Source organism: Gavialis gangeticus, unplaced genomic scaffold (assembly GCF_001723915.1).
Source record: "Gavialis gangeticus isolate Ggan-Ray unplaced genomic scaffold, GavGan_comp1, whole genome shotgun sequence".
NCBI classification, from domain to species: Eukaryota; Metazoa; Chordata; order Crocodylia; family Gavialidae; genus Gavialis; species Gavialis gangeticus.
The window spans coordinates 8417707-8443810 of NW_017729023.1; the positions used below are offsets into that span (position 1 = coordinate 8417707).

The following is a 26104-nucleotide window of genomic DNA, read 5'->3' on the forward strand; positions in this document are numbered from 1 at the left end:
TTTTTTTGTAAGTGTGGAGTGATATTGTTGGGCTGTATGACTTTGCATAGCACCCCAAGACTCCATTCCACAATAAGCCATACCTTAAACATATGGCACGAATGGCTATTTCAGCTACTCTTGTTCCAGAAACCTCTTTGCTTAGTTCCTGGAAGTCGCACTTAATCAGTGGAATAGTGTATGTTGTGCTTGAACCTTCTCTTATGAATTCATTATCTACATCTGCTCTACTAAAAACTTTCCAAGAGCTGTATTGTTTTAATATCTTATTCCAGTTTACAGACTGCAGAATAATTAAAAATTATTCAAAAACGTTTTTGAATGCATCTGAAAACTGCCTACAGATTGAGAAGCAAAGGTGGAAGACTATTTCAGAGGAAGATGAACTGTTATGAATGAGGTCAGATTTCTGTCATCTGGTCGTCTTATGAAAATCACAGTTTACTCTATAAGATGCGTCATCTTTCATGGAGATGATGTAAAAAAGAAAGCACTTCAGGGCTTTCTGAGAGCAAAGAGACTATGAATGCAATGGAGATTAGAGCAAAAAAGCACTGAAATGTCCCCTCCTTTAGCAAAGAGCTGCCCAGCCTCTGAGTGGTTGGGGGCTACATGCTGCCTGGGCCATGGGTCCTCCACGCTGACCTGCTGAGCCATGCCACTCTGCCCCTTGGGCTGGGGACAGGAAGTGGAAGGTGGGGGAAGGAGGGGAAGTCCAAAAACACCAGCAGCAACAGAACTATTGGGGAACAGTGCCGGTGAGTGAATTAACCACTAGGGGGGCACATGTGGCCCAGCAGCCCTGCCCTACCAGAAGAGAATACTTCAATCCACTGTGGTGTACTCCAGCGGTTATATAGTCACATAACAACCACTTAATGTGATCTTTATACATATCTTTCAAGAGGAAAATCTTCAAAGGCTAAAGATATGAAATACATATTTGACTTTCAACTCAGTCCAAGATGGAAGGAAGAAAACCTGTAGGAAGATTAGAACCCCACGCCCCTCCCTTATGGGTAAGGGAGAATAGAGTAAGATTTCAAGCCAGAGTGTCTTATTTTATTTTTTTATATAAAAGTAGAGAGAAGCTTTCTATCCAAAAGGGGGGAGAAAAAAATTTCTTATGAGGCTAGTATTGAATATTTTGAGAGAGCTTTTCAAATTCTGGTAATTTTTTAAAGCATCTTGAGGATTTTGGGTAACTCCTAATCATAACTTTTAACATTTTACACAGTTTCTACAGAGGCTTTTGAAGTCTTGTGGTCTGGGTTGTACTTATCCTGGGGCTTTCCTTTATGAAAACCTTTTTATTTAATCCTAAAATTGTTTTGGAAGTATGGTGACCTTCAGTATGCACAGAAATATGATTACCTTCTGTTCAAATCTCTCAAGGTTTGGGGCTTGCAAACAAAACGTATAGAATAGGGAAGCTTGAAATGTGCAATAAGGTGGGTTCCTTCCTTGGGAAGCTGGCCTGAAAGGCAATATCAAGCAGTTCTCTTAGTAAGACTTAATGCTGCCCTTTTGTCTGGGTGGTGTCCATGCAAGTGCCCAGGTGTTTTTAATGGCTCAGTTTTTCAGATTGCAGGTGTGCAAGAGCTCATTTAGCTACAAGAAGTGTGTCTGGTTTGAGAGGTTTCCCAATCTTCCTACCTCTCAGCATGTAAAAAGAAAAAAAATGCTCTTCTATAACTCTGTATTGGTGCAAAACTTAAGTGCACAAATTCCATTTCCAAAGAGAACCTTTTCATGCTTTTCTTTCTTTCTTTCTTTTTTCTTTTCATCCTTGCCAAGAACAGACTATTCTGGTTTCTGGTACAGGTCTGGTTGAATTGATATGAAGGAAGAATATTTTATACTAGCTATTTCTCTAACAATCATCTTCACAAGGTAGACACTAAAAGGAAAAAGTACTACAGGATCATTGGGCCCATCCACTCTGAGGTTGGAAAGTTCAATTAAGTTGCAAGTTTTGTTTCAGAGTCCTTAATTATTGCATTTTTTGTTATGAATCCCTTGCAGGCAATCCTTTATCACAGGATATTCTCAGTCTGTACCAGGACCCAGATGGAACACGTAAGCTACTGAACTACATGCTTGACAATCTAGCAGGTAACAAAGCCAGAAGTTTACTAGTCCTAATGAGCTCCAGAACGCTTTCACTGTTCTTGTATTTAATCCCATTAATTTAAGGTCTGCATTGATTCCCTTCTGACTGCTTTTTACTGTCTGTGTACTGCCATGAAATAAATACAGGCTTGTAGCATTGTATCAACCAGTGGTAGAGGATAAAGAAATATCTTTATCAGGATAGCCCTGGCTTTGTTCTGGGATATGCGGCCCTTTTCACCTGGATTTCTAGTTTTTTGTTTGTGGGTTTGTGTGTTAATCCAGTGGTGATAGAGACAAAAGGGTACAGCTTTTCCAAAGCAGTTTGTGTGTGTGCATGTATGCACAAGCACACATGTCTGAGAGAAGTGGGTGAAACAACATATGATTCCCTAAATTCTAATCTAAACTGGCAGTGTTGTTGATCATCACCAAATGGCCCAGGATTAAATTGATTGAGGAATGAAGCTAACGTTTCGCTCGGACGTCCCTGTACCAAACCTGGATGACACCGGGAAAAGCTTGCCGAGTCACTCTCCTGGCTTTATAACTAGAGGTGCGCCAATAAAACCGTCTGATACCAGATCAGTACCAATATAAAGAAAATAGGCTGTATCAGAAATCGGCCTGATGCGGCCAATAATTTGGCTGATCAGTGCTTGTGCATGTGTGCAGCTGCAGTGCAGCACTCAGGTAGTGAAAAGCACAGCTGGCAGCATGGAGAGCTGCATGCAGTTGGTAAATCTGTTGTGGTGGAAGGGGAGGGAAGGGGTGCCAGCAGATCAATGCCCCCTGTAGTGAGGGAGGGGGTAGGAGCAGGTGCTACCCAGCTGGGGTGGGGCAGGGCATGGGACAGCTGTGGGAGGAGCATGTGCCCCTGGATCTGAGCAGGGTGTGGCGTCCTGCAGCTGTGGGCTGGAGCTGGGACTGTGCCAGGCTGGGCTCAAGGCAGGGGCTACAAAGGGGATGCAGCCACCCCAGATTTTGTCATATCCCTGCTCCCAGCACTGCCGTTGCCACCCACCTGGCAGAGCCCTGGCTCAATGCCCCACCTCCACCCACACACTGAGGAAGAGTCAGGGCTGCGTTGGGTGGGCATCAGCTGGGAGCAGGGCTACAGTGAAATCTGGAGTAGTTGCAGCCCTTTCTGTAGCCCCTGCCCTGAGCCCAGCCCCCACAGAGAAGATCATGGCGCAGCCTCAGCTCCAGCCTGTGGTTGCAGCCCAGCCACCCTGACCCACGCAGGTCCAGGACACATGCCTCCCATGCCCTCTGGGGTCCATGTAATGGCATGAGCTGTAGCTCCATCCTGTGCCCTGCCCTGGCTGGGCAGCACCTTCTTCTGCTCCCTCCCTCACCACAGGGGGTGCTGATCTGCCCCCCTCATACCTCTTACCTCCCCCCTCCCCTTCCACCACAGTGAACTTACCAGCTGCATGCAGCTGTATTGGAAATCAGATCAGTATTGCCCAATATAGATTTCTGGGGTCAGAAGGGACCTAGTAGGTCATTGAGTTCACCCCCTGTCCCAGGCAGGAAAGAGCACTGGGGTTAAGTAACCCCAGCCAGGTGCGTGTCCAGTCCCTCTTCTTGAGTACCTCCAAGGTAGGGGAGAGAACCACCTCCCTTGGAAGCCCATTCTGTATTTTGGCAACCCTCACGGTAAAGAATTTCTTCCTGATATTCAATCTAAATCTGCTCTTCAGTCTGTGGCCATTATTTGTAGTAACCTGGAGGGGTGCCCTGGTAAACAGAGTATCTCCTATTCCCTGCTGACCCCCCTTGCCCCTGCCCCCCTGATGAGCTTATAGACAGCCACAAGATCACCTCTCAGCCTTCTCTTGCAGAGGCTGAAGAGATTCAGGTCCCTCAGTCTGTCTTCATAGGATCTTACCTGCAGATCCTCAACAATACAAGTAGCCCTCCTCTGAACCCTCCCAAGGTTATCCACATCCCTCTTGAAGTGCAGCGCCCAAAACTGGACGCAGTACTCCAGCTGCGGTCTCACCAATGCTACGTAGAGAGGAAAGTATCACCTCCCTAGACCTGCTTGCCATGCACCTACTAATGCAAGAAAGAGTGCAGTTAGCTTTACTTACCTCATCACATTGGTGGCTTGTTCATTTTTGCGTTGACTATGACTCCGAGATCCCTTTCCACTGCCGTGGTACTCAGAATGATACTTCCAAGTCTATAGTTGTATTGGAGATTCTTTCTCCCCAGGTACAGCACCTTGCACTTATCCTTGTTAAATTGCATCCTGTTCTGATCTGCCCCCTTCCCCAGCGTATGCAAATCCACCTGCATTTGCTCCCTGCCTTCCAGTGTGTTTGCTATAGTTTGGTGTCATCTGCGAATTTGGGCAGAGTGCTTTGAACACCCTTGTTCAAATCACTGATGAAGATATTGAACAGTACTGGTCCAAGGAGAGAGTCTTGGGGGACACTACTGCCCACATCTCTCCAGGGGGAAACTGACCCATCCACCACCACTCTCTGGGTGCATCACATAAGCCAATTTTTCACCCATGTTACTGTGAAAAAATCCGCTTCACAGCTACTCAGTTTGCTTGTGAGAATTGGGTGCAACACTGTCTTTTTTTAAAATCCAAGTAAATAATGTTTATGTCCACTCTTGCATCTAAGCAATATGCCTCCTTAAAAATCGGCTATCAGTATGGGCCTCCAAAATCTCTCAGTGCACCCCTTATTTATAACCTGTTTTTAAAGTAGAGGACATCTAGTTTCCAGTGCTTTCTTTTGATACTTTTTCACAAGTATGAGGGCGATTTTGCCAGCAGCTTGGTTCAGTTGCCTATCAGCTTCAGTCTAGAAATCCCTCTTGAATAAAAGAGCTCCAAACAGTGGTGTTTAATTGTCTATTGATTTATAGCAGTGCTTCCCCAACTTTTCTTCAGCATGACCCCATTTGGGGTTGCAACCCATAGTTTTGGAACTGCTAGTTTATAGTTTAGTCACTGCTTTACCATCAAAGAAATGTATAGGTCAAAAGGAATCCAACCCATAAACATTTTAAGCACAAATTGAAATTTTGGATGATTACTTAAAAAATGCATTTGACATTCACAAGAGACTTCCTGTCTGGAAGAAACGCTAAATAAAATTTTTAGTAAGTTTTCTCAGCTAATGTGTTCTTTAAATATTGGTGCCTTGATATGACTTGCTAGGGTTTTGCACTTCAAGGAATTGAATTATAAATCTTAAACAAATGAACCCAAAAGCAACCTCCTTTTGTCATTCATACCATGTATGCAGATGGATTATCTTGTGAGCAAGGTCCTAGAAGATAAATTTTAGTATCTAAACCTTAGCTGCTTGTAGATGTGGAAAAAAATCCAAACATGGCACTTGCTTTAAATTCGGCACACTCTCGCACCGAGCCCAGTGTGTGCCCCAAAGAGGCAGCAAGTTGGTTGCATCTGGCTTTCCCAACATCTGTAGAGATTGGGTGCCTTAGCAGGGCTTTTTTGGCACTTTTATTTAATAGCTGATTGAATCAGCATTAGCTAAAAGTGCCAAAAAGCCCCACTGAAGCACCCAATCTATATCGATCCTGTGGAGCAATGCTGAAATAATGCACTGCTGTTTCTGGTAGCGTGGGTTGTTTTTTTGTCTTGTTTTTGCTGTGTGTTTTTTTGTTTCTCCCCCTCCCCCCTATGACTGCCAGCACCCCAGATGACTGATTAAGCTTATTTTCTGAGAAGCAGTCTTACCTAACAGTAGAAAAGTTTCAGTAATGGTCTTATAAACTATTAAGATTAGTAAAGAAGTTCTAGGAGAAATCATGGGGGACCTATCTGATTGCTGAACTTGCTGCTTTCTTGAATTTGTGTTTTTGTGTCTTCTGAATGAGGTTTTACCCCCCCCATTTGTCTTTTTTCCTAAGCTTTAAATAGGTTGATGGATTTCATGTGAATGGGGTGTATCTTGTCTCTGGGTTACTGTAGCACAGTCTGAAACACTTGTTGAGGCATCAGTTTGGATTGTAAATTAAAATTATAATTTTTATATTGGTAAGTACTAAATTAATTGCTCTTCTGAATGTTTCAGTTCACCCAGAGCAGTTGCCTGCAAGGCCATGGATTACTTTAAAAGAACGAGACCAAATTCTGCCCTCAGGTAACTTTGTGGCTATTCCTTTTTTCCTTTCTGCCAGTGCCTGCTTTATATTTTGAAATGCGCCTCAGACACCTTTAGGTTTAGTATTTTAGGCTCTTGTTGTAAAAATGCCGTAACAGTCTACTGTTAATTGACATGTGTTCCCAGTGTGCTGGGCACTTTTAATTAGTATGACTCTCTAATTAAAGGGCCTGTTTGTCGCATGTATCAGTGTTGCCATATGTCCCTGCACTTTGAACTAAAACTCATCAGATGTGTTTTTATTTCAAAGCACGCCACTGCCATTTTGTCAGCATGGAGACACGTGGCGACACTGATGCATGTGACACGTGAAGCTGCTGGAGTGTGTTAATTTTCATGCTTTAGCCAACTCGATTGATTGAGTCTGTTCTGATGCACTGGATTTCCACCATGTCAGAGCAGGCTCCCTGCATGTGTATAGGAGCTCTCTATACAGAGAATTAAAAATGGCAAGTTATTCATGTAGATACAGTCTCTTCTTCACCTCTGTGCTGAAAATGCCTCTTGTCTGATTTTGTGGCATCAGTTCAGAAACAGATTGCAGTTTTTTCTCTACCTTTTGACTTGGTACTGAAACATTTATTTTCCAATGTTGGACTTGCTTCTTCTAAAAGTACCAGTCTGTTGACAGTTCAGATATGGCACCTCAACATCTAGCCCCTGGTGTTGCCATTGCATCCTCAGTTGACACATTCATGGCATGCACTGGACCAGCCCTGCACACATAGGGCCCAGAACATGAACTGCATGCAGTGCCCACCCCAGCCTGTCTGGGACATGTTACATGCAGCACCCTCTCCAGGACTACAAGTTTTATATGGCACTGGCACAGGGTTTGGGACCACACCTTCCCCCTCCTGCACCCCACGTGCTGGACCTAGCACCTGCTCTGGCTGTTCTGGGGACATGCCATGTGCAGTGCAGGTCTCAGAACCAGGGGCAGGATCCAGCATGTTGGGGGAGGGGAAGAATCTGGGCTCTATCTGGCCCACAGGACCAGCCCCATATTGTTCATCCCACCCATGAACTGGTCCCTTTCCACTCATCTGACCCTTGGGGCCAGATGAGTTTGATGCTCCTGAGGTAAGGCATCTACTCAATTCAACTCAAATTGACAAAGGAAAGGTGCTTTGGCTTATTTTTCAAAATTAGTGAGAAGCCCCCCCCCCCAATCACTCCTACTTGCATACAAATACCACACACATCTCTAGACTGGTGATAAATGCAGTTGTAAAGAACCCTCTGTGTTGGTTTCACTTTCCTTTCATTCCTCTCATCCCCTGGGGAGTTTAGCTACAATATAATGCATGCCATGCTTTGTAATTGAATCTTGGTGCCATCTGCTGCTGCTTATGCTAACCTGCAAGAAGCACCTTAAAAACCCCACATGCATGCTGTTTCTAGGCAGAGGACATTCTTTGCCACACTGCTTCCTTTTCCTGGTCCCTACTGTGTTCTTCTGAAAGCCTTCCAAAGTACAAGGCAGAACAACAATCTGTTACTATAGCAGGTGAAATTAATTTTGGACAAGTGTCATACCCAAAGCTATGCAAACATTTTTAAAAGCCCTGTGAAGTGCTAGGTCTTTGAAACTTAATACTGCACTAACATTTTTTTCTCTGTTCTCCTCTTCCCTGCTCACCTTTCTTTCCTTTGGCTGTAGTCTGGATTGCTTCTGTGTGTGTGTGTATGTGGCTTTTAACCAAAGATTCACATGCCATCATGGGGTTTTGTTTCCTTTTGTTATCTTCCAAGCCAAATTTGTGCCGATTTATGGGTGAGCAGATGACACTGAGGATCAGCTGGTGCTACAAATATGTTGATTTGAGAAATCAAGCTGTGTTCTTCCTGCTGCTTTGTGGCCAGAATATAGGAGCCCTTATCTAGCATTCTTGGCTGAGCAAGCACCAGTGTGAGGAACTGTATAGGAAAAAATTGAATGGACCATCAGAGCAAAAATTCAATAACTAATCAGGGAAACCAAAACAAAAAAACCTCTATTCTGTACTGTGCTTACTTGACCTGTTAAATTGCTGAATACTGTTACTTTGCACATTCTGTTGTTTTTTAACTGCATTCCTACATAATGGTCTTTAATATTGTTTGCAAGTAGCATCAGCCCAAAAGCTGGGAACAAATAGGAGTAAGGTCAGTCAGAATTTTTAGTGCTAGGGACAGACATTCAAAAAGCCTGAGCCTGAATTGATTCAGTCTTTGCAGGATAGTCTAACTTGGCTAGGCTGAACCAGTTTTGTAACCAGACATACGTCGCAGAAATGCAGGCACATGCCTGCAGTGGCTCAGGCTAGAGGCAAAGGGTGCTAGAGCAGCTCTCCCTTCCCTTCAGTAGGGCTGAGCTGAGGGAAGCGTGGCCAGGCCCTAGCAGGACACTCTGATTATTCTCTCCTCTCCTAAGCAGCAGAGCAGGGAATATTTATCACCCCTAACTCAGTGTTTATCAACCCATTAAGAAAACAAAGCCTCTCTCCATTAACTAATGGAGCTCTTCTTAAACAGCTCTGCCAAGGAAGGACATTAAGCTCCCTGGTGATAAGGTCCAAAAAGCTTGTCTGCCTGTCATCTCCCACAGCATGGACCTTAGCCAGCATGTGGTCTGCTAGCTAATGCTGAGGTGTCTGCGTAAGGCAGAGGGGCGGAGGTAATAATCCTTGGTTAGCAGGGAGAAGCCAGGCAAATGCTCTGTGCCTGCAGGTCTCTGCTGGAGCTCTGGCCAGGGAGCAGAGGGGCGGGGGCAAGCCTTGCTGTGGAGCAGAGAGCCCCACTCAGCACAGTGAGCATGCCGGGATGCTGGGGGTGTCTGGTTTATCTTAAGCCAGCGAGGGGTTTGGGATAGATATTGCATAAATCAGTTTGACCCAAATCAGTTAAGTCTGATGCTACATTCAACCACATTTATCTCAAACCGGTTTCAGCTGTTTTCAAACTGGTTTGTATGCATTGAACATCTGTTCTGTTACAGGCTTAAACAGGTTACAGGTTTCTGATCACTTAAACTGGTTTATATGTAATGTCTGTCCCTAACCTTGGTGTCTAAAATAATGTCACTAGGTAGGATTCTCTAGTGGGTAAATTTTGTGTGTTAAAACAAAAACCCCTTTCGTTTAGACTGACACATGACTTTGCAAATAATATGCAGTATTGTATTTCGAAAGAATACTGTAGTTTTAGATGCATAATAATCAGAGACACAAAAATATCTGAAAATTTAAGTCTGGCAATGTTTCCATTAAGGTCTCTAGTTTCCAGTAAGGTTTTACACTGTGGTGTCCTTCCGCCCCCCCCACCCCCCATCTCCTTGTAATTCTCCACAATATGGAATATTAATAATATTTTCTCCACAGAGATATTTGCAGTATCTGCTCTATTTAGGCTATGCAGGGTGTGGCTACATCAACTTCCTAGTCTTTGTTATCGAGTCCTCATTTATTAAGATACAACAAATAGAGCTGTTTTTGATGATTGCTGCTTTTGGTCTTGTTTTATGAAACTTTCATGAATATGCTACTGAGATTTTTCTGCGCCTGCAAAAGAAACCCACATATTAGCCTGCATTTAGGCTTAACAATTGTTGCACTAAGAAGTAATTCTTAAGAATGGCGTTTTGGTCTCTTTCTACCCTTTGTGCTCTTTGTTTTCAATGAACACTATTAACACTTTCTCCACTTCTGTGAAAATTTTTCTTCTTGTTCCATGTCTAAATTTAAACATGAAAGCATGAGAGATCTTCTTGTTATTTTTTAAGCTTAAAGTGTTGCTGTATCCTCAAATGTTGCTTCAAGTCTAAAACATCTGATTTCATTTTTTTTCCTCTTTAGTCCCAATGAGCTTATAGCATAAGAGAGGGAAAATAAATCTGCTGGTTCATTAGGAATAAAAATATCTGCTTCGGTATCTTTATAGCCAATTTCTTGCTGAGAACCAATAAGATTCAGAGCAGTAATGCTTTGGAAAGTGGCATACAGTGTTTATAATATATCAGTACACATACTTTCATTGGGTACCAAGGAATATTGTCAAAACATTTTGCAAATACTCTGACAAATTGCTTTTATGATGCTATATAATTATATGGGTTTAAACCTGAAGCTGTCATTTCAGGGTAGCAGCAGCCATAAATATCAGGTCTTTGGCTCAATTAGCAATCGTTACAGCTCTAGCCTTTCCTTTTTCCCAAACAGAAATCCAGCACAGATTTTTTGGATATTGATGAGCAACAAAATGGCTATATAGGGACCCAGTTGTCTTTGTCAGTTGCACCTGTAACAGCTGCTGAAGTTGGTGGGGGGTTGTAAGTGCTTGCAACTGAGCTAATCCAGTCTTTGTATTTCATTTTAATTATTCTCAGGCTTTAGTGTGTACAAGACTGGTAACTGCTCGGCACAGCTCAGCAGACTGACCACAAATTCTACTAGCCGTTACTCTTTGTGCAAGCAAAAGTATATGTTGTACATCCAAGCTAGATCCTTTTTTCAAAGTTTAACTTTGTGTGCCAGTAACAAAGTTTTGAAGGATTCTTATGACACTGGTTAGTGAAACTCTGGGAGAAAAAACCTAGCGACTTACTTGAAACGCTTTCTTAACTTCAAGTAAAGAAACATGCAAAAATATGGTAGGATTAGTCTCTCAGTAAGTTTTTATTATTTTCCCCTCAACCTTCATAAATAATATTCCCACCTTATGTTTCCTCCTAGCTTCATTCACAGTTATGTGTTACAATGTATTGTGTGATAAATATGCCACCCGGCAGCTATATGGCTACTGCCCATCCTGGGCATTAAATTGGGAGTATAGGAAAAAGGGAATCATGGAAGAAATCGTGCATTGTGATGCAGATATCATTAGTCTTCAGGTAAATGTAACCACTTTTTTGGCTTTCATTTTAAAATGGAGGAGCAGTTCATTTGTGTATTTTGGACCTATATTGTATTCACAGCATTGTTCTCTATCTGTTTAACAAAACATTTACCATTACAAAATATATACGTAGCTTATTCATATTTTGTTCCTGTTCATTAACTATGTTAAACAACTGAGGCAAAATTAGAAAATCTAATCATAACTTTACACTGGAAATTCTATATTAGAGAACAAATTAACTCCTTGTTGATGATTTGCACAGTAATGGATTTGGCTGAGAAGCAGCAACAGCTTTATGTTTGGAAGAAGTGTGTTGTTAAATTAATCTGCTATAATGCTTGTCCTGTGCAGTAACTATTCATGTTAAACACATGCCTGAAGGTGTTCTTCTGAAATCAAGGGAACCATTGATATGCTTGAAGTTAAGCATTTGTGCCAGATTTGTGTCTGTGTTCCCAACTCAGTTGTAGGTGTTCATCTTAAATGTTCGGTGTGGTTAGCTGGCTATTGCTGCTTTAAAAATGTCCTCAGCTTCACTTTGAAACCACTCTGAAACCACTTTGAAACCACTCTGAAACTAGCTCTGCTAGTTGTGCAGGAAAAAAAAATCACAAGAAGAAAATGACTGTCTTGTTCTGTAAAAGCTTAAGCTAAGCCTAGTACCCAAGCAGTGTATTTCTGTGGAGATCAAACATTGTTATTGAACAGGGGAGATTTGCTACGAGTTCAAAAAGCTCAGCATTAATGGCTGCTGGATATCTAAATCTGACACACAAACCTAGGATAGTATCCTCTTTCAGATGTCAAAAACAGCTGACGATCTCCTATTTATACCCAAAATACACCTGTTACTTTCCTTTCTTTTGTAATTCCTTTTACTTTTGATGTGCATGAATCCAAATACGTTCCATCCATCTGACAACTAATATAATGTGATATGATGTGGTCTCTGTAAGCAATATAAATCTAGTTTTGGCATAAATTACTCAATGAAATATATTTTCATCTCAGGGGGAGGGGTATGGTTGAGGGGATGTTCATACTAATAATCTGTTGATTTTTCTTCATTGTAATGTTAATTGTTTTCAATTCCAGGAAGTGGAAACAGAGCAATACTTCACCCTCTTTCTGCCAGCATTAAAAGAGCGTGGATATGATGGATTTTTCTCTCCAAAGTCACGTGCCAAAATCATGTCTGAGCAGGAGAAAAAGCATGTGGATGGCTGTGCAATATTCTTCAAGACAGAAAAGTAAGGGAGCCAAGCAACTTCATCCACAAGCAAAACATAAGGAATAAAACAGTGGCACTCAAAACATTGATGTTGGATTTGGGGAGGGAAAGTGTTTTTTGCAAGAGGAGTGGCAGTCAAGTTAGTATGCTATTAAACAAAATACTGAGATTGCTGCAGAGTGCTTCACTTGATTTTCAGACTGCAGGAGGAAGAAAGGGGGAGGGCAGAGGGCAAGGCCCCCCCCCCGGTCCTGACCCCCCAGTCACTGCTTTCTCTGCTGTAGCATTGGGGTGGGATTCCAAACAACCCTCCAATACTTAGATTCTGTACCCGAAATATGAAATTTATAAATTTGTTATAATATATTTAGAATCTAATTATTGGGGCTTGTCTTTATATTTAAGTAAATACAGTAGCTTAGTTGCCATTAACATAGACTTTTTCCGTGGCATGTAAAAGAGATCGAATGTCTTCTCCGTGGCTGTATTTGAGTCAGCCAGCCAATTTGGTATGACTTAAGAGGTTCACCCACTTAAATTCTTAGAAAGGCAAGGGAATTTTTTTATAAGAATGAGAAAATGGGTGGAGGTAAGGATAACTCTTGTACCTCTTGCACAAAGAAGCCCCAAATGAGATTGGGCCCTAAGGAACGTGGCTGTGAAAAAATGTCTTAAACTTCAGTAAGTGTATAATGCAGCTGTGCGCTAAATGACCATGTTGGACATTCTTACACGTGCTTGTGTGTTTACACAGATTCACATTGGTGCAGAAGCACACTGTGGAGTTCAACCAGGTAGCAATGGCCAATTCTGAAGGTTCAGAAGCTATGCTAAATAGAGTCATGACAAAGGACAACATTGGAGTTGCTGTGGTGCTAGAAGTGCACAAAGAATTATTTGCAACAGGTATGTATGACAACTGCTTTCCTTCAGATTGAGAAGGGCAGGGTCCTGTTAGAGGTGGGAATGACTTCTATTTTATTAAATTGTGTAGAGTATGCCTTCATATGACTGCTCCTTAAATATTTGGAATGGGACACCATAGAGTTAGCTACTCTGATGATAATTCCTACAAAACTGGAAACCTCTTCCCTGAGATAGAAGACACAAGTTGACTTTTAAAAATTGGTGTTTTCTGTTAGCTGCTTAACCTGAATGTTGGTTACAATTGGTATTCTCCTCTCAAGTCCATCTTACTACCTGTTTTTGAGTTCCATTTCCCCCCTATTTATTGAACATACTTCCTCAGGCAGGTGTGTCCATGTAAAAAAACCTCCTTCTGCCAAGGAGGTGCTGTTGCTCAGCTTTTCATTCTGAGACCTCATCTTTCTTTCTATTTAGTGTTTTACTTCTCTCTGTCTAACATCTCCAGTGGGTGGTACTGAATAACTCACTGGAAAGGAACTAGGTTCAAACAGCCTTTCATGAAGGATGACTAGTGAGTGAAATTGCTTAAAAAGCATTCACATCTATGACTTTGTCACCGTCAGTGTTCTGGGATTTTTAATATAGCCCTGGAATGAGTAAATTTCTTTATGAAACTATCTCCTAGCTGGTCACCAGTTTCCCCAGTCTTGAACAAATAGTAGCCTTGGCTTCACTGTTGCTACAATAGGACTTTATATGACTAGGGAAAGGCCCAAATCCGATTAGAAAACAATTTTTTACAAGAAAGAAAGGCAGAAATTCTCCGTCTAACACTTTAAACAATGAGTAGTGGTGGCATTTATATTTTTAGGTGGCTTTTTTTGCCTTAAATTGTATCCTATTAAGAGAACCTGAAACTCATCCAGATCCTATAGCACCTAGGAGGGAGTAAACCTACTGCAGTGAGTTAAAACTGTCTAGTATGTGGTAGTAGAGGTGGAATATTTTAAAAATAGTTTAACAGTAGGGGTCAATGTCCTTAGAATAAAGTTTCGCTGAAGTGTATTCCAGAGATAGTATCTTCTTTTATAGAAGCAGTGCTGTCATTTTATCACTGTAGTTGTTTTGTGTTCTTACCTGTTATTGTTACCAAGTCACATAACGATACCAGTGTTTGAAGGATGTAGCTTGACTTAGCAATTGACACTTAATTTTAATATCCTTGAAAGGACTTGTAATTATATCAAATGAGAGAGTTAAAATTTGCCCCTTTACCTTTTGAAAAGTTCATATTTGAGATCTGTAAGCAAATAATAGAATGTGTTGCGTCTCTGAGAAAAACTTCTTCAGTAGAAGTAAGAGGTTCTCCATTCACTAATTTGTCAACTTCCAGCTAATAACCGTGCAAAGTTTAACATATCTGTTGCATATGGAAAGGGAATTCATTACATTCATGTAACCAATATGTTTGTACCAATTGTGTTTATCTAGGTATAAAGGCTCTTCATGCTGTGGACAGACAGCTACTTATTGTGGCAAATGCCCACATGCACTGGGACCCTGAATACTCAGATGTGAAACTCATTCAGACTATGATGTTTGTCTCAGAACTGAAAAATATCCTTGAGAGAGCCTCTAGCAGGCCTGGTAGCCCAACAGCAGATCCTAATTCTATTCCTCTGGTGCTGTGTGCGGATCTTAATTCCTTGCCTGATTCAGGTATTTAGAAATGGCTTCTTTTTGATTTTACTCTTTTTACTAGAAGGTGGCTTTTGGGTCATCTTTCCACCCAAGATGTTTGGTGTGTTTGTACCTCATCACTTACTGATAAAATCTTTTAGTGGCAAAAAGCTGTTATTGGTTTTGGAAGTCTGTATCAAGTTCTATAACTCCATTAGAATAATCTTTCATGATTACATGAACTACTGTAGTATTTGCTGTGCTTTTAAAAAAATGGTAAGAATTCTGGAGTATAGTGCATCAAACCTCTAGCATTGGTATATTTAAATACAAGTTTAGATATAGTAGTAATCTTGTATAAAATTGTGGTACATTTGTCAAAATGAATGCTTGAGGAATGGAAATAGTTAAGAATAAATTTATGGTTTGTTGCACTTGGGGGTGGGAAAATAAAATGAGTGAAATGAATGGATATGCTATAGTCTTTTTGATGCTTAGTTGCACAAAAATACTTGCTGGCTGCCACCATACTGATTGATTTTTTTTTTTTTTTTTTTTTTCATCTTAAGCTTTTTTTAATATCCCTGTCCAAAGCTGTTGGAGAGCCTTTTGATCAGCTAATAAGAAGTTCCTACGTTTCCCAGAGAGACTGGAGGGAGGAGGGGAAAAAATCCCTGGCTGTCAGATATATCTGTACTTAGACTACAAAGATAAGAAAGATCTTTGTGTGGTGTGGTACAGTTCAATAGTGATTTAAAGCAACTAATTGAATCTTTATTTTGAAAACAGGTGTTGTGGAATACTTAAGCAATGGTATAGTAGCTGACAACCATAAGGACTTCAAAGAGTTGCGTTACAATGAGTGTCTCATGAACTTCAGTGGTAATGGAAAAAATGGAGCTTCTGAAGGAAGAATCACACATGGCTTCCAGCTCAAGAGCGCCTATGAAAACAACTTGATGCCTTACACCAATTACACTTTTGATTTCAAAGTAAGTGGGTCAGTACAGTGCCTCACCAAAATTTCATGAGCTGTGTAGTGGAGCATGCCTTGTACTTAATGACAGCTATTTCTACGTCTGCTGTTGCAAAGGTTTTGTTCATATTTCCTTTAGATTTTTTTTCCAGAGTCTTCAAAAATGTTCAGTCATTTTGAATTGAGCCAAGTTTTTGGATCTTAATGATATCCAACGTCAGTGTAACAGTCTGTGTTGTGACTAAGTTACTTCATTGTGTAAGCCAGGGGTCAGCAACTCCCAGCATGCATGCCGAGCATGGCATGCAAGGCCATTTTGCTCGGCATGCCACCACCAGCCAGGCTTTAAGCAGCTTCTGCCAGCCACAGAGCCCAAGCTGCTCCCAGCAGGAAGCTGGGAGGCTGCAAGCCCTGCTGCAAGCAGACAGGGCTCCTTGGCCTGGCTGCAAACAGCTGCTCCGGGCTCCAGCATGTCAGCGCTTGGGCACCTTCCAAAGTAGACATTGTGGGTTTTTTGGCACTCCGGCCAAAAAACGTTGCCTACCCTGGTATAGGCTTTGAATTTGCCATTTTTTAAATATGTTGAAAGTTCCCTGCCTCTTCATGTTTTAAGACTTAAGAAGACATGCTTCACATCTCTTCCATTTATTGTTCTGTCATGTTCACTTCCTTGCAAGGTAAGTATTCTTCATCTTTTTCAGTTTCCTTTTTTCCTTATGTCTGAAGCATTCTCTAATTCTGTAATACTTTTTTTTATATGATGTAGTGGTCAATATTGAGTGTAGTGTTCCAAAAGAAAGCAACACGTTGCCTTGCAACTTAATAGCATAATATTTTTCTAAATTACCCTGTTTCAAACTATTCTTAACTATATTTGCTTATGGGCTACAGATGCATTTGGCAGAAAAAAACCTTTTAAGCTGTTGACAACATTTTCTTACATCGTGAAGTTACTTGGAAGTCAGTAGTGTGTGTTAATATTTGAGATTCTTTTCCTGCCTCAATATGTGCTTACAATTTGTGTAGCAGATCTAGATTTTCACGTACCAGTCTTGCCCACATGATTCTCTCGGTTAGTACTTTTTTAAGTTCTTCTCACTCCTTTCTCAAGCTAGCTAACCTAAACTGTTTGTAGATAAGTCACCTTACTGTTTTGCCTCCTTTCACACTTTTGGGTATTCTATACTGAATTAAAACTAGTCTTTGTCTGGAACCATGTGGTGCCCTACTGTTAAATTTCTTCATGGCAAGAATTTAGCTGCTTAATCACCTCTTACAGAAGTAGAGCTAGTGAGGGCACCCACTACTAGGTCAGTGGTTCTCAGCTTGTCTGGACTTCAGGCAGTTCTCCATAACTCTTTTGAATTTAGTGGTACTCAATTTTAAAAACTAATTCATATATTACAGCAGCGGTTTTCAACCTGGAATCCCCTATGTCTAAGGGGTCTGTGAAAGATGACTGATCAATCAGAAATATGTGAATACCCCCACTTAGAATTCAAAGAGGTCTGCACCTCTATTTGAAACTTTTTAGGGGTCCTCAAGGGAAGAAAGGTTGAAAACCACTGTATTACAGCGCTTACCTCCTTGCAGAGGGGCTAGGCAGTGGCGGTAGGAGGTTGGCCAGCCAGGGATAAGCCTGAGTCTGTGCTTAGCTGTTTATCTCCTCATACTTAACCTACATCCTCCCACCTGGTGGCATCCTTCAAAGGGTCTGGCTCAACCCACTTGCCAGATATACATGACAGCAAGCCTTCCATCTGTGTTTCTTTGGATGACCCTTAGAGTTTAATCTTAAGTAAGGTATACTGGAAGCTCTCTAATCCTTGATTTAGCAGCTGTTTTTAATGTCGCCTTTTAAAGTTTTGCTAGAAACTCAATATGGTGTGTACCTTCAAATTGATAAATATCAATAAATTAACTCTGAGGCCTGAATTTCTGCTAATACGTTACTGGTAAAAAGTAGATTTGGGTCAGATCTCGCTTGACACCTTCTGGGGCAAACTTGCACGCAGTTAAATCACTTTTAGTATTGAATTACATTATTCTGACATTCATTGTTATCTACTTTCTCGTGATGCTGTGAACACCTTTTGTTACTTCCTGCTTCTGCTGTGCTTGCAGAAATTCTTGATTATACGTTGAATTTCATCTTAGTCCATCTAACTTCCATCTTTTATGTTATCTACTGTGGCTGTTCTGCTTTTGTCTTCCCTGAGCTTAGATTTGAAGTCTTGAATGATTACTTGAACCCTACTGATGATCTGTAATGGTTAAGATTATACCTCTTCTCCTGTTCAGCAGTACACAAGCTTGTTTGAGCCTGGTATTCCTTAGGAGATATTAGGAAAATCCTCAGGATTATATATTCTCTACTAGTGTTTCAGCCTCTCTTAGATTCTCTTGACTCCCTGCTTTTTTAAGCTTAAATGTTACTGTTTTGATACTGTCTTCCTTCCTTGATCATCACATTCGAGTGCAGTAGGATTGCCATTACTTGGCAGCTTATTATTCTCAAAAAGCTCTAATTTTTACCCCTGTTTAGGCACTAAATTGTTGCACAACTTATGCAGGATTGAGGAACCACAAGATCCATTGTGTGATCCCAGGTGACAGCAATGGGTCTGAACTAGTAAATGCTGTGTGTCAGTGAATTGTTTTTAAGCGCACTCTTCAGAGTCAATAATAAGATGACAGGTTTTGCGTGACCAATTAGCCTGTTGTGAATATGCTGTACATGTTGTACAGTTATGCCCAATAGTATTATTTTATTTTTAGAATCACTGCAACAATATTCGAACAGTGGTAGGCCTGTAGGTTTAACACTTCCTGCTAGTTAGTAACCACGTACAGGGCCTGGTATTCAAGACTTTCTTAGTGCTGATTTTTAGCCAGCTGGTTATTAACTTCTTGGAAATTCCTGTTTGGAAGATAGTTGTCACAATCGCATACTTTATATTCTTTATAGCTTTACACCTGATCAGTCAAAAAGCTTTATCATCATGTAAATGATACAGCAGCAGGTTCCCCCATCTTGTATACCAGACATTGCATTCCATAATTCCACCCTGCTAGAACTGTGCAGTCTCCACTATGTATTGTGCAATATGTGGTGCTTAATTGCTGCTCGTCTCCCTACAAACTGTGGAGAGGAGTTAACGAGTGTTGGATTTTTTTTGTGCTAAAATAAATCTGTGTTTGGAAAACTACACTAGGATGTGAGACTTGTTTTAACAAAATCTTTTTATTTTTGTTTTGTTTTTCTCTTCTTTCTCCTCTTTTTCTTTAGGGAGTAATTGACTACATTTTCTATTCCAACACTCATATGAACGTGCTTGGTGTCCTCGGGCCTTTGGATCCTCAGTGGCTGGTTGAGAACAACATCACTGGGTGTCCTCACCCTCACATCCCTTCAGACCACTTCTCACTGTTAACACACCTCGAACTCCACCCTCCACTCCTGCCTCTTGTCAACGGTGTTCACTTACCAAACAGGAGGTAGTGGAGCCCTGCCCCTTAGAGGGCTAGGACCTGTTGTTATGGACCTGTACAGTTGTAAATCAAAGTATGTAGGAGTGAAGTATGGCCAACCTTAAGCTGCTTCTTCAAGCTCCTTTCATTGTGTGTTTGATATGAGACTTTGCACATTTTGGTGCATATTGGTATCATTTGGCACTAGGGCTGGAACCAAAGTATTATTCCCTTTTCAGGTTTTTAATTTAATTTTAAAGCTGGCAAGCTTGTTTTGTTTCATTTGGAAACTGCATTTGTAAACAGACGTATCAGATTGAAAACTTGCATATTAATCTATCTAAAATGTAATGCTTTATTCCAAATTGTAGCAAAAAGAGCCATTTTTAAAAGGAAAATATGTAATACTTAAAACTGAATGAAAAGGACTTGTTTTGTAGGGCAAATAATTAAAAATACTAACTTTTTCTGGACTCAGAGATATGTGTGCTGCACCCAAAACAAATTTTGCACATCAGCAAAGCACTTAATGTTGACTGTAAATTATTAACAGTGTAGCCCTCCCCTTCTCCCCATCTAGCTAATGTTGAAAAACCAAAGACAGTTGCATATATCTATTGAAATTTGAGGGCTAAATTATCTCCTGATGTATCTCCATTCACTACGATGGAAATATGCCATCAGAGCAATTAGATCTAAGCATTTAAAGCTGTATAAAACTCTCTTGCTTGGCAGACATATTGGTAATTTACTCGGAACTCTGAAGAACATAAATCTTTTATTTTTCTGACTAAGAAATGTATCAATCCAAACTCTATTAAACAGTCATCTTAGACAAACCAAGGCAGGAAGCTGTTCAGCAACATAGCATGGGAACAGGACTTTAGAAACAAAGTTAAGAAATTGCATTTAAAAATTGTTGCAAGAATTTTTTGAGTTGTGATCTGCAAGAGCAAATTTGTTCCAACCCTATCTTTGGGTCTCCTTTTGGAAAGTTAAGTTGCAAAGATGGATTGGATGCAACTGGTCAAACTAGGGGTACAGGAAAAACAACTCTGGAAATGATCTTACTTCTGTCTCCAACAGGCATGTTAAATAACTGTCTAGGTGTTTTTATGTGTGTGGGGGAGGAGAGAGTGGTAGCCATCGTCATTCCTTGGATTATTTTTCCTGACCCTAGTTGCCAAATAGCCATCATATGCTTTTAATAATCGTTGTTTCTCTTTGTTGGTTAGGGTTGAATTAAAAAGCTACTGGTTCATTCCCAGCTGTTAATGTTCTCAAGTTGTGTTGGACTCTTTTCTTTTATGCTCTAGGTGGCCAGTTCAAAACTTTGTGCCTCAAGAGGCAGTAAACATAATGCAGTTTTCTGAAAGAATTTAGTAGGCTGCTTTAAATGTTTAAAAAATGGCACAGTAATAAGAAAAGGTTGTGTCTGTGTTTTTAAGTTTTTCTTTATTCTGCTTTTTTGCTGCTATAAGATTTTCTTGAATTTATATTTTAAACTTTTCATGCACTTTACTGTTTCTAGTCTCAAAATGTAATATTTTTAATAAATAAGAATTTTTTCCATTATGTGAATGAAATTTTTAAACAGATTGATAGCCTATATTTGTCTCATTCATATATTTAAAAAATCAAATTTAAATTGTTAAATTAGTTTTAAATACTAAGGAGCCATCTTCTGTCTTGCGAAACTGATATTTTAGGCTGTTCCACCATTCTTTAATTAATATTCCTTTTGTCATTTTTATATACAGGAAGTCATCCATAGAAAATCAATTGGGCTAGAGTAGAAAATCTATCCTGATTTTTGTTTTGCTGGGAGGGCGGGATAGCGGGGGATATAATGATTGGTTTGGCAGAACCACAACTCCCGTTCAGAAGTGCCTAAAAATGGAGGCATCCTCTATTGTCTAATATAAATTGGACATTTACTGTAGCTGAGTGAAATTAATGTAAATAATGTCTTTTTGTGCAACACCAAAAAAAAAAAATCTTTTAAAGATGGATTTTCCTCAAGGTGCAGGTATCTTTTTATATACCTCAGTGTTCAACACCCTGCTAGGCTTATAAATTGAAAAAGTAATTAGAGTATAGTACTAGAAAGTAGAATAGCATGAAAAACTTAATTTTGTGGACATTACCTTTTTGTAATCAGCTACTGTATCTCTTTGGAGGGGTGGGTTCTCTGCTCTGGAGGTATGCACTAACAAACCATTTTCCTCCTTTCATACATGCATGTTAACTAGCAATGTGAGCAATATTTCCTACCATACTTCACTCCCAATATTTTTGAGATGTTTGTATAAAACGGAATTTAAAGTTCACCTATGATTGTATATGATCTGCAGAGGAGCCCGTTTATTAATAATAATAAAATAATCTTTTGTAATGTTCGGGAGGGAATAAATTGGGAAACATTGTAAACAGCTTAGGTTTATTTTTTTTTAATTTTCTTTTGATTTATAATTAAGTGAGGCGATCTGTTGCAGGAAGGTGTTTAATTGGGTTTTCTCTGCTTCTAAATGCACTCTTCAGAACGTCCATAATCCTGTGTAATTTTTAAGACTTGTTCTGTTTGATAGATGTTGCACAAAGCCTCTTATGTGAAAATGAGTGTTTGTGTTTCAGTTGGCACACACTTGGGGCGTGTTTACCCAAATTTTACATGTTCTTCCCCCTGCCACTTTTCTCATACATTCTGCTCCCCACTGCCCTGCTGTTTTTCCAAAAACAAGGAGCACTACCTTTTATTGAGCTTCTATTTCAGGTGATCAGAAATGCTGCTACCTTTTAATGATTTTGTTTTCATTTGTGGTTTTTAACATACAAGTAATCTGGAACACTATCAGTAATAAACTGAACAGACTAAAGGCGAGCAACATTTTTGAACAAAAGCACATGTATCATACACATGTTAGCACACATGTCAGTGTGTGTTATGGATGGAGACTCCTGGCTTACAAAGTCAAGGACTTGAGCAGTTTTGAATGTGCAAATCTTTAATTAAGCTTTTTTTTTTGGTAGTGGAAGGGGGAGGGAAGGAAACTCTGGAAAGTTGAGGTACCACAGTTGTTCACAATAAATAGATGGGCACCTAAATATACTGGGCACTGATCCTAGTCTCCTAACTTTAAACATTGCGACTACTGCAGCATCCTCAGGACTGATAACTAGAAAAAAGTTCAAATTCGTATAGTGCTCCTTGCTTAGTTTGTTTTCAAAATATTGTGCCTGGTGTCGACTTCAAAGCAACAGCACTGCCTAAAGCAGAGAAAAAAAAATCTAACACCATTCTACAAGCAACTTTTTAAAATTCGGTATGGTAAATCTGTTAGATACGGGGTTTTGTGTGTGTGTGTGTGTATATAAAAATGAGAATTTTTGTACGATGTACCTGAATATTTTTGTTTCATTTATTTTGATGTAAAGTGTGAACATTTTGCATACCACATGTTGAAGTCAGGTATGGCACAATGGGTTCTGAGACCAGCTTTTCCCATTTGCCTTGTTTAAAGCTATGTCTTTTCTTCAGTTTCTTGCATTCATCAAATACTTCATTTCACCAAGAAGCTTACTTTGTGCGTTTTGAAGCCACTCTTGTTTCTAATCTGGAGAAGCATTAAACTGTATTTCTTGTTAGTCCCAGCTCCTTGATTCCTCTGTTTATAGACTATGGCCACAGTCTTCAAACTTATACATTTTTCAAAAGGGCTTAATGCTAGTACTACTCCCACAATTTCCCAATTGACTTCACTGGGGACAATGTTGAGCCAGTGCTGAGAAAATCTGAAAATCTCCCAGCCTGCTTGCTTTTTAAGTCTGATTCCTAAACTGAAGTTCAGACATTTAAATTACTACTAGCCTGGTGTGCAAAGGTGCTGAGTACCTGTGGCTTAGGTTTACTTAAGAATTTCTGACAATCAGGCCATCTATAGTTTTGGTGTTTGTTGTATATGACTTTAGGAGCCCTACTTTCAGCACCTGGTTCTGAAGGCTTTGGTCTAATTTACCAAGGAGTAGACTACGATATAAAAGGCTCATATCACTTGATTCCATGGGGACTACATTTTTGGTTGGTGGGGGGTTACAGGTGTGGACTATGGAGAGGAGAAAAACTATAATTTTTAAAAAGAAATTAAAGGTTACTTCGTGTTTTAACTATAATAAGTTATGTGAGGAAACCATTCTTTTACTTGCCCACTTAAATAGTTTTAAGACTTCTAAATCACTTGTGCATTATTAATATTCTCCCAGTAGTAAACTGAGAAGAAGTAGTGGGCAGTTATTAACACCTCTCCTTTCTTTGTTTCTTTTTTAAAGGTCAGATTTAAACCCTACAACAGAACTGTTTCCATTCTAAATCTAGGCTTCCAGCATCAAAAATTCAGCATGAAACTTGGCGTATGAGATCTGAGTGAAAGGATTTTTTAATACTAATTGTCCATAAAAATGATAGGCTGCAATATAAACATGAAAGGATTAGTTTGCAATCTTGAATTTTATGCAACTCCTGTAACAAATGGAGTTGTTATAGCAATATTAAACTTTAAACAGGAATTGTTTTAAATGGCCTGAGTAGTATATATAATCCTACAGGTAGTAACTTTCCAGATTTTTCTGAAGTTAGTTCTCATTAGCAAGGAATACCTACATAAAAATAGATGTCATAACATTTTAGGATTACCTTTTAGAATGACTCTTTTCCCTTCTGTATGGGGAAAATTGAGCTGAAACATATTGAGACATCAATAATGGCTAAACATTATAAAGAAAGAAGTCATCTGCTTCTGTGTAGTTATATTCTTTATTTGACCTGGTTATTTTTTCCCCCCAGTGTTTCAATAGAATATGCTGTGTAAGTCTTCCTAAATATTTTGAAATTTTGGAATATTTAACATACAGCATAAGTTAAGGAGTTAATAACAACATAGTTATTACATATGTGTATTATATATTATAATACATATTTTGAGGTCTGATTTTTTTTTTGCTTTTTAGCAACCTTCATAAAATGAATTGCCGAACAGAAAATGAAGTAACATTGAATAAGATTCTGGTCCCACTGAAGCTGATGAAAGCATTGTCATTGACCTTTAGACCAATAGTTTCATCCCTAGTGTCTAGTGTCTTCACAACTATCACTACTGCTGAAAATGTTAAAAGTGATTTAAAAGATCAGTGGTTGAATACATAGGGCTTCTGAATGAACTAATAATTTCTTTCCTGTTGAAGTGGTCTATCCAGAATAGTATGGAGGCAGAATGGCACAGGGAATCTTTAATATGCTAGTCTAGGAAAAGATGAAATTTTGGGGTGGGGCTTTTTCTGTTTAATAATGTGGTAAGACCTGAACACTCTTCTGAAAGAGTACAGAGAAAACTCTTACTAAAACAATAAAATAAAATAACCCATTTATCAAATCATCTTATGCTAGGTGTCAGCCTAGAATTAACTTCTACAAATTATAAACAAATGAATATTGGACTTGCACATGTAGGTACCAGACAATGCTACAACTGATTAGGGACAAACATTTTTTTAAAAGCTGAACCCTAAATGTTGAATGCATTTGTATCCTGTGTAGTAGCGACCACATCTGGCACCAAGATGGATAATACTTGATTTTGTTTCAGAGTACCAGGGTAAGGAAAAGAGAGTGATGAAACTGAAGAGGCTGTGGGTGAGGTATTGAAAGCAACTGGAAAAATGACAATAAAATTACGACCTTTTAAAATAAGCTCTTGTTTAAAACAAATTTTACAGCATAATTTGACTCTAATGGATAATAAAGCATGATATCTAAATTACAGTTTAAGATTGGTTTGGTCTAAGGATGGCACACTTTAGGGATGCATATTCTTGGAGTATGTTCTGAAATAAGCTTGAAGTTGGGGAATGTATGTTTGTACTTCAAATTTGAATAATTCTGATGGCAAAACATGCCAAGTGATATGACTCTTGTCTTTTTTTGTTTTGCAAATAGTACAGCATGGTTTTTTTCCTTTTTTTAAGCTTGCAAAATCCTTCACTGCTGTAGTGGGGAAGGATGGTTATTCTGGTACTTGGTCTCATGTTTTTGTTAAACAGTTTCCAAGATATAGACAATTTAACGAGTTTGCATTTGTCTGTATTTGTCTTTGTTCTTAATCAAAGAATCATGGTGGCTCTCTTTACAAGTGTTGTTGTTTATTTTGGCTTTGGCTTCAATTTTTAATTAATGCATAGTGTGGTTTTTCCAAGCAATTAAAGTGTAGTGTGCACCATGTTAGCTAAACTTACCTGTAATTCACTAAACCCATACATTTGACTGGATCAGTGGTGATAAAAGCTCAGGCTTTGCTTTTGTTCACAATGGCAATATCTCTCTCCTAGGTACAGGAGACCCTGCCTCTGTCATCTGAAAACTGTAGTATAACTCTCTCTCCCCTCCTCTGTCTTCCTTTCTCTACAAATCTGCTGAAGTACCTTGTTTCCATTTTATGAAAACTCTACCTGTGCTCTGGAAAAGTTTCCGACTCCAGACTTAGCTCTGCATTTGGACAGCTAGAGTATTGCACACACAAACTTTGAATTAAGTGCCAATCCTGCTTCCACTGAAAGCTATGGCAACTTTGCCTTGACAACAGTGGGAGGCAGGTCAGGCTTATGGTCAGTGTTGGGCTGCAGATTTCTTAAACACTAGCCATTTGGGGAAAAATATCTTTTTTTTTTTTTTTTTTTTTT

At 39.6% G+C, this 26104-nt stretch overlaps 1 protein-coding gene across 1 annotated transcript in view; it reads left to right on the forward strand.

The window, feature by feature from the left end:
- Positions 1-25644, forward strand: part of CNOT6L (CCR4-NOT transcription complex subunit 6 like) — a 33548-nt gene extending 7904 nt beyond the window's left edge. The window contains exons 4-11 of the mRNA XM_019516792.1: positions 2026-2115; positions 6183-6251; positions 10985-11142; positions 12246-12400; positions 13136-13287; positions 14740-14967; positions 15718-15920; positions 19194-25644. Of these exons, the coding sequence (XP_019372337.1) occupies positions 2026-2115; positions 6183-6251; positions 10985-11142; positions 12246-12400; positions 13136-13287; positions 14740-14967; positions 15718-15920; positions 19194-19406 (1268 nt within the window). The 3' untranslated portion in view covers positions 19407-25644. The remainder of the gene's footprint in view (positions 1-2025; positions 2116-6182; positions 6252-10984; positions 11143-12245; positions 12401-13135; positions 13288-14739; positions 14968-15717; positions 15921-19193) is intronic.
- The last annotated feature ends 460 nt before the right edge of the window (positions 25645-26104 follow it).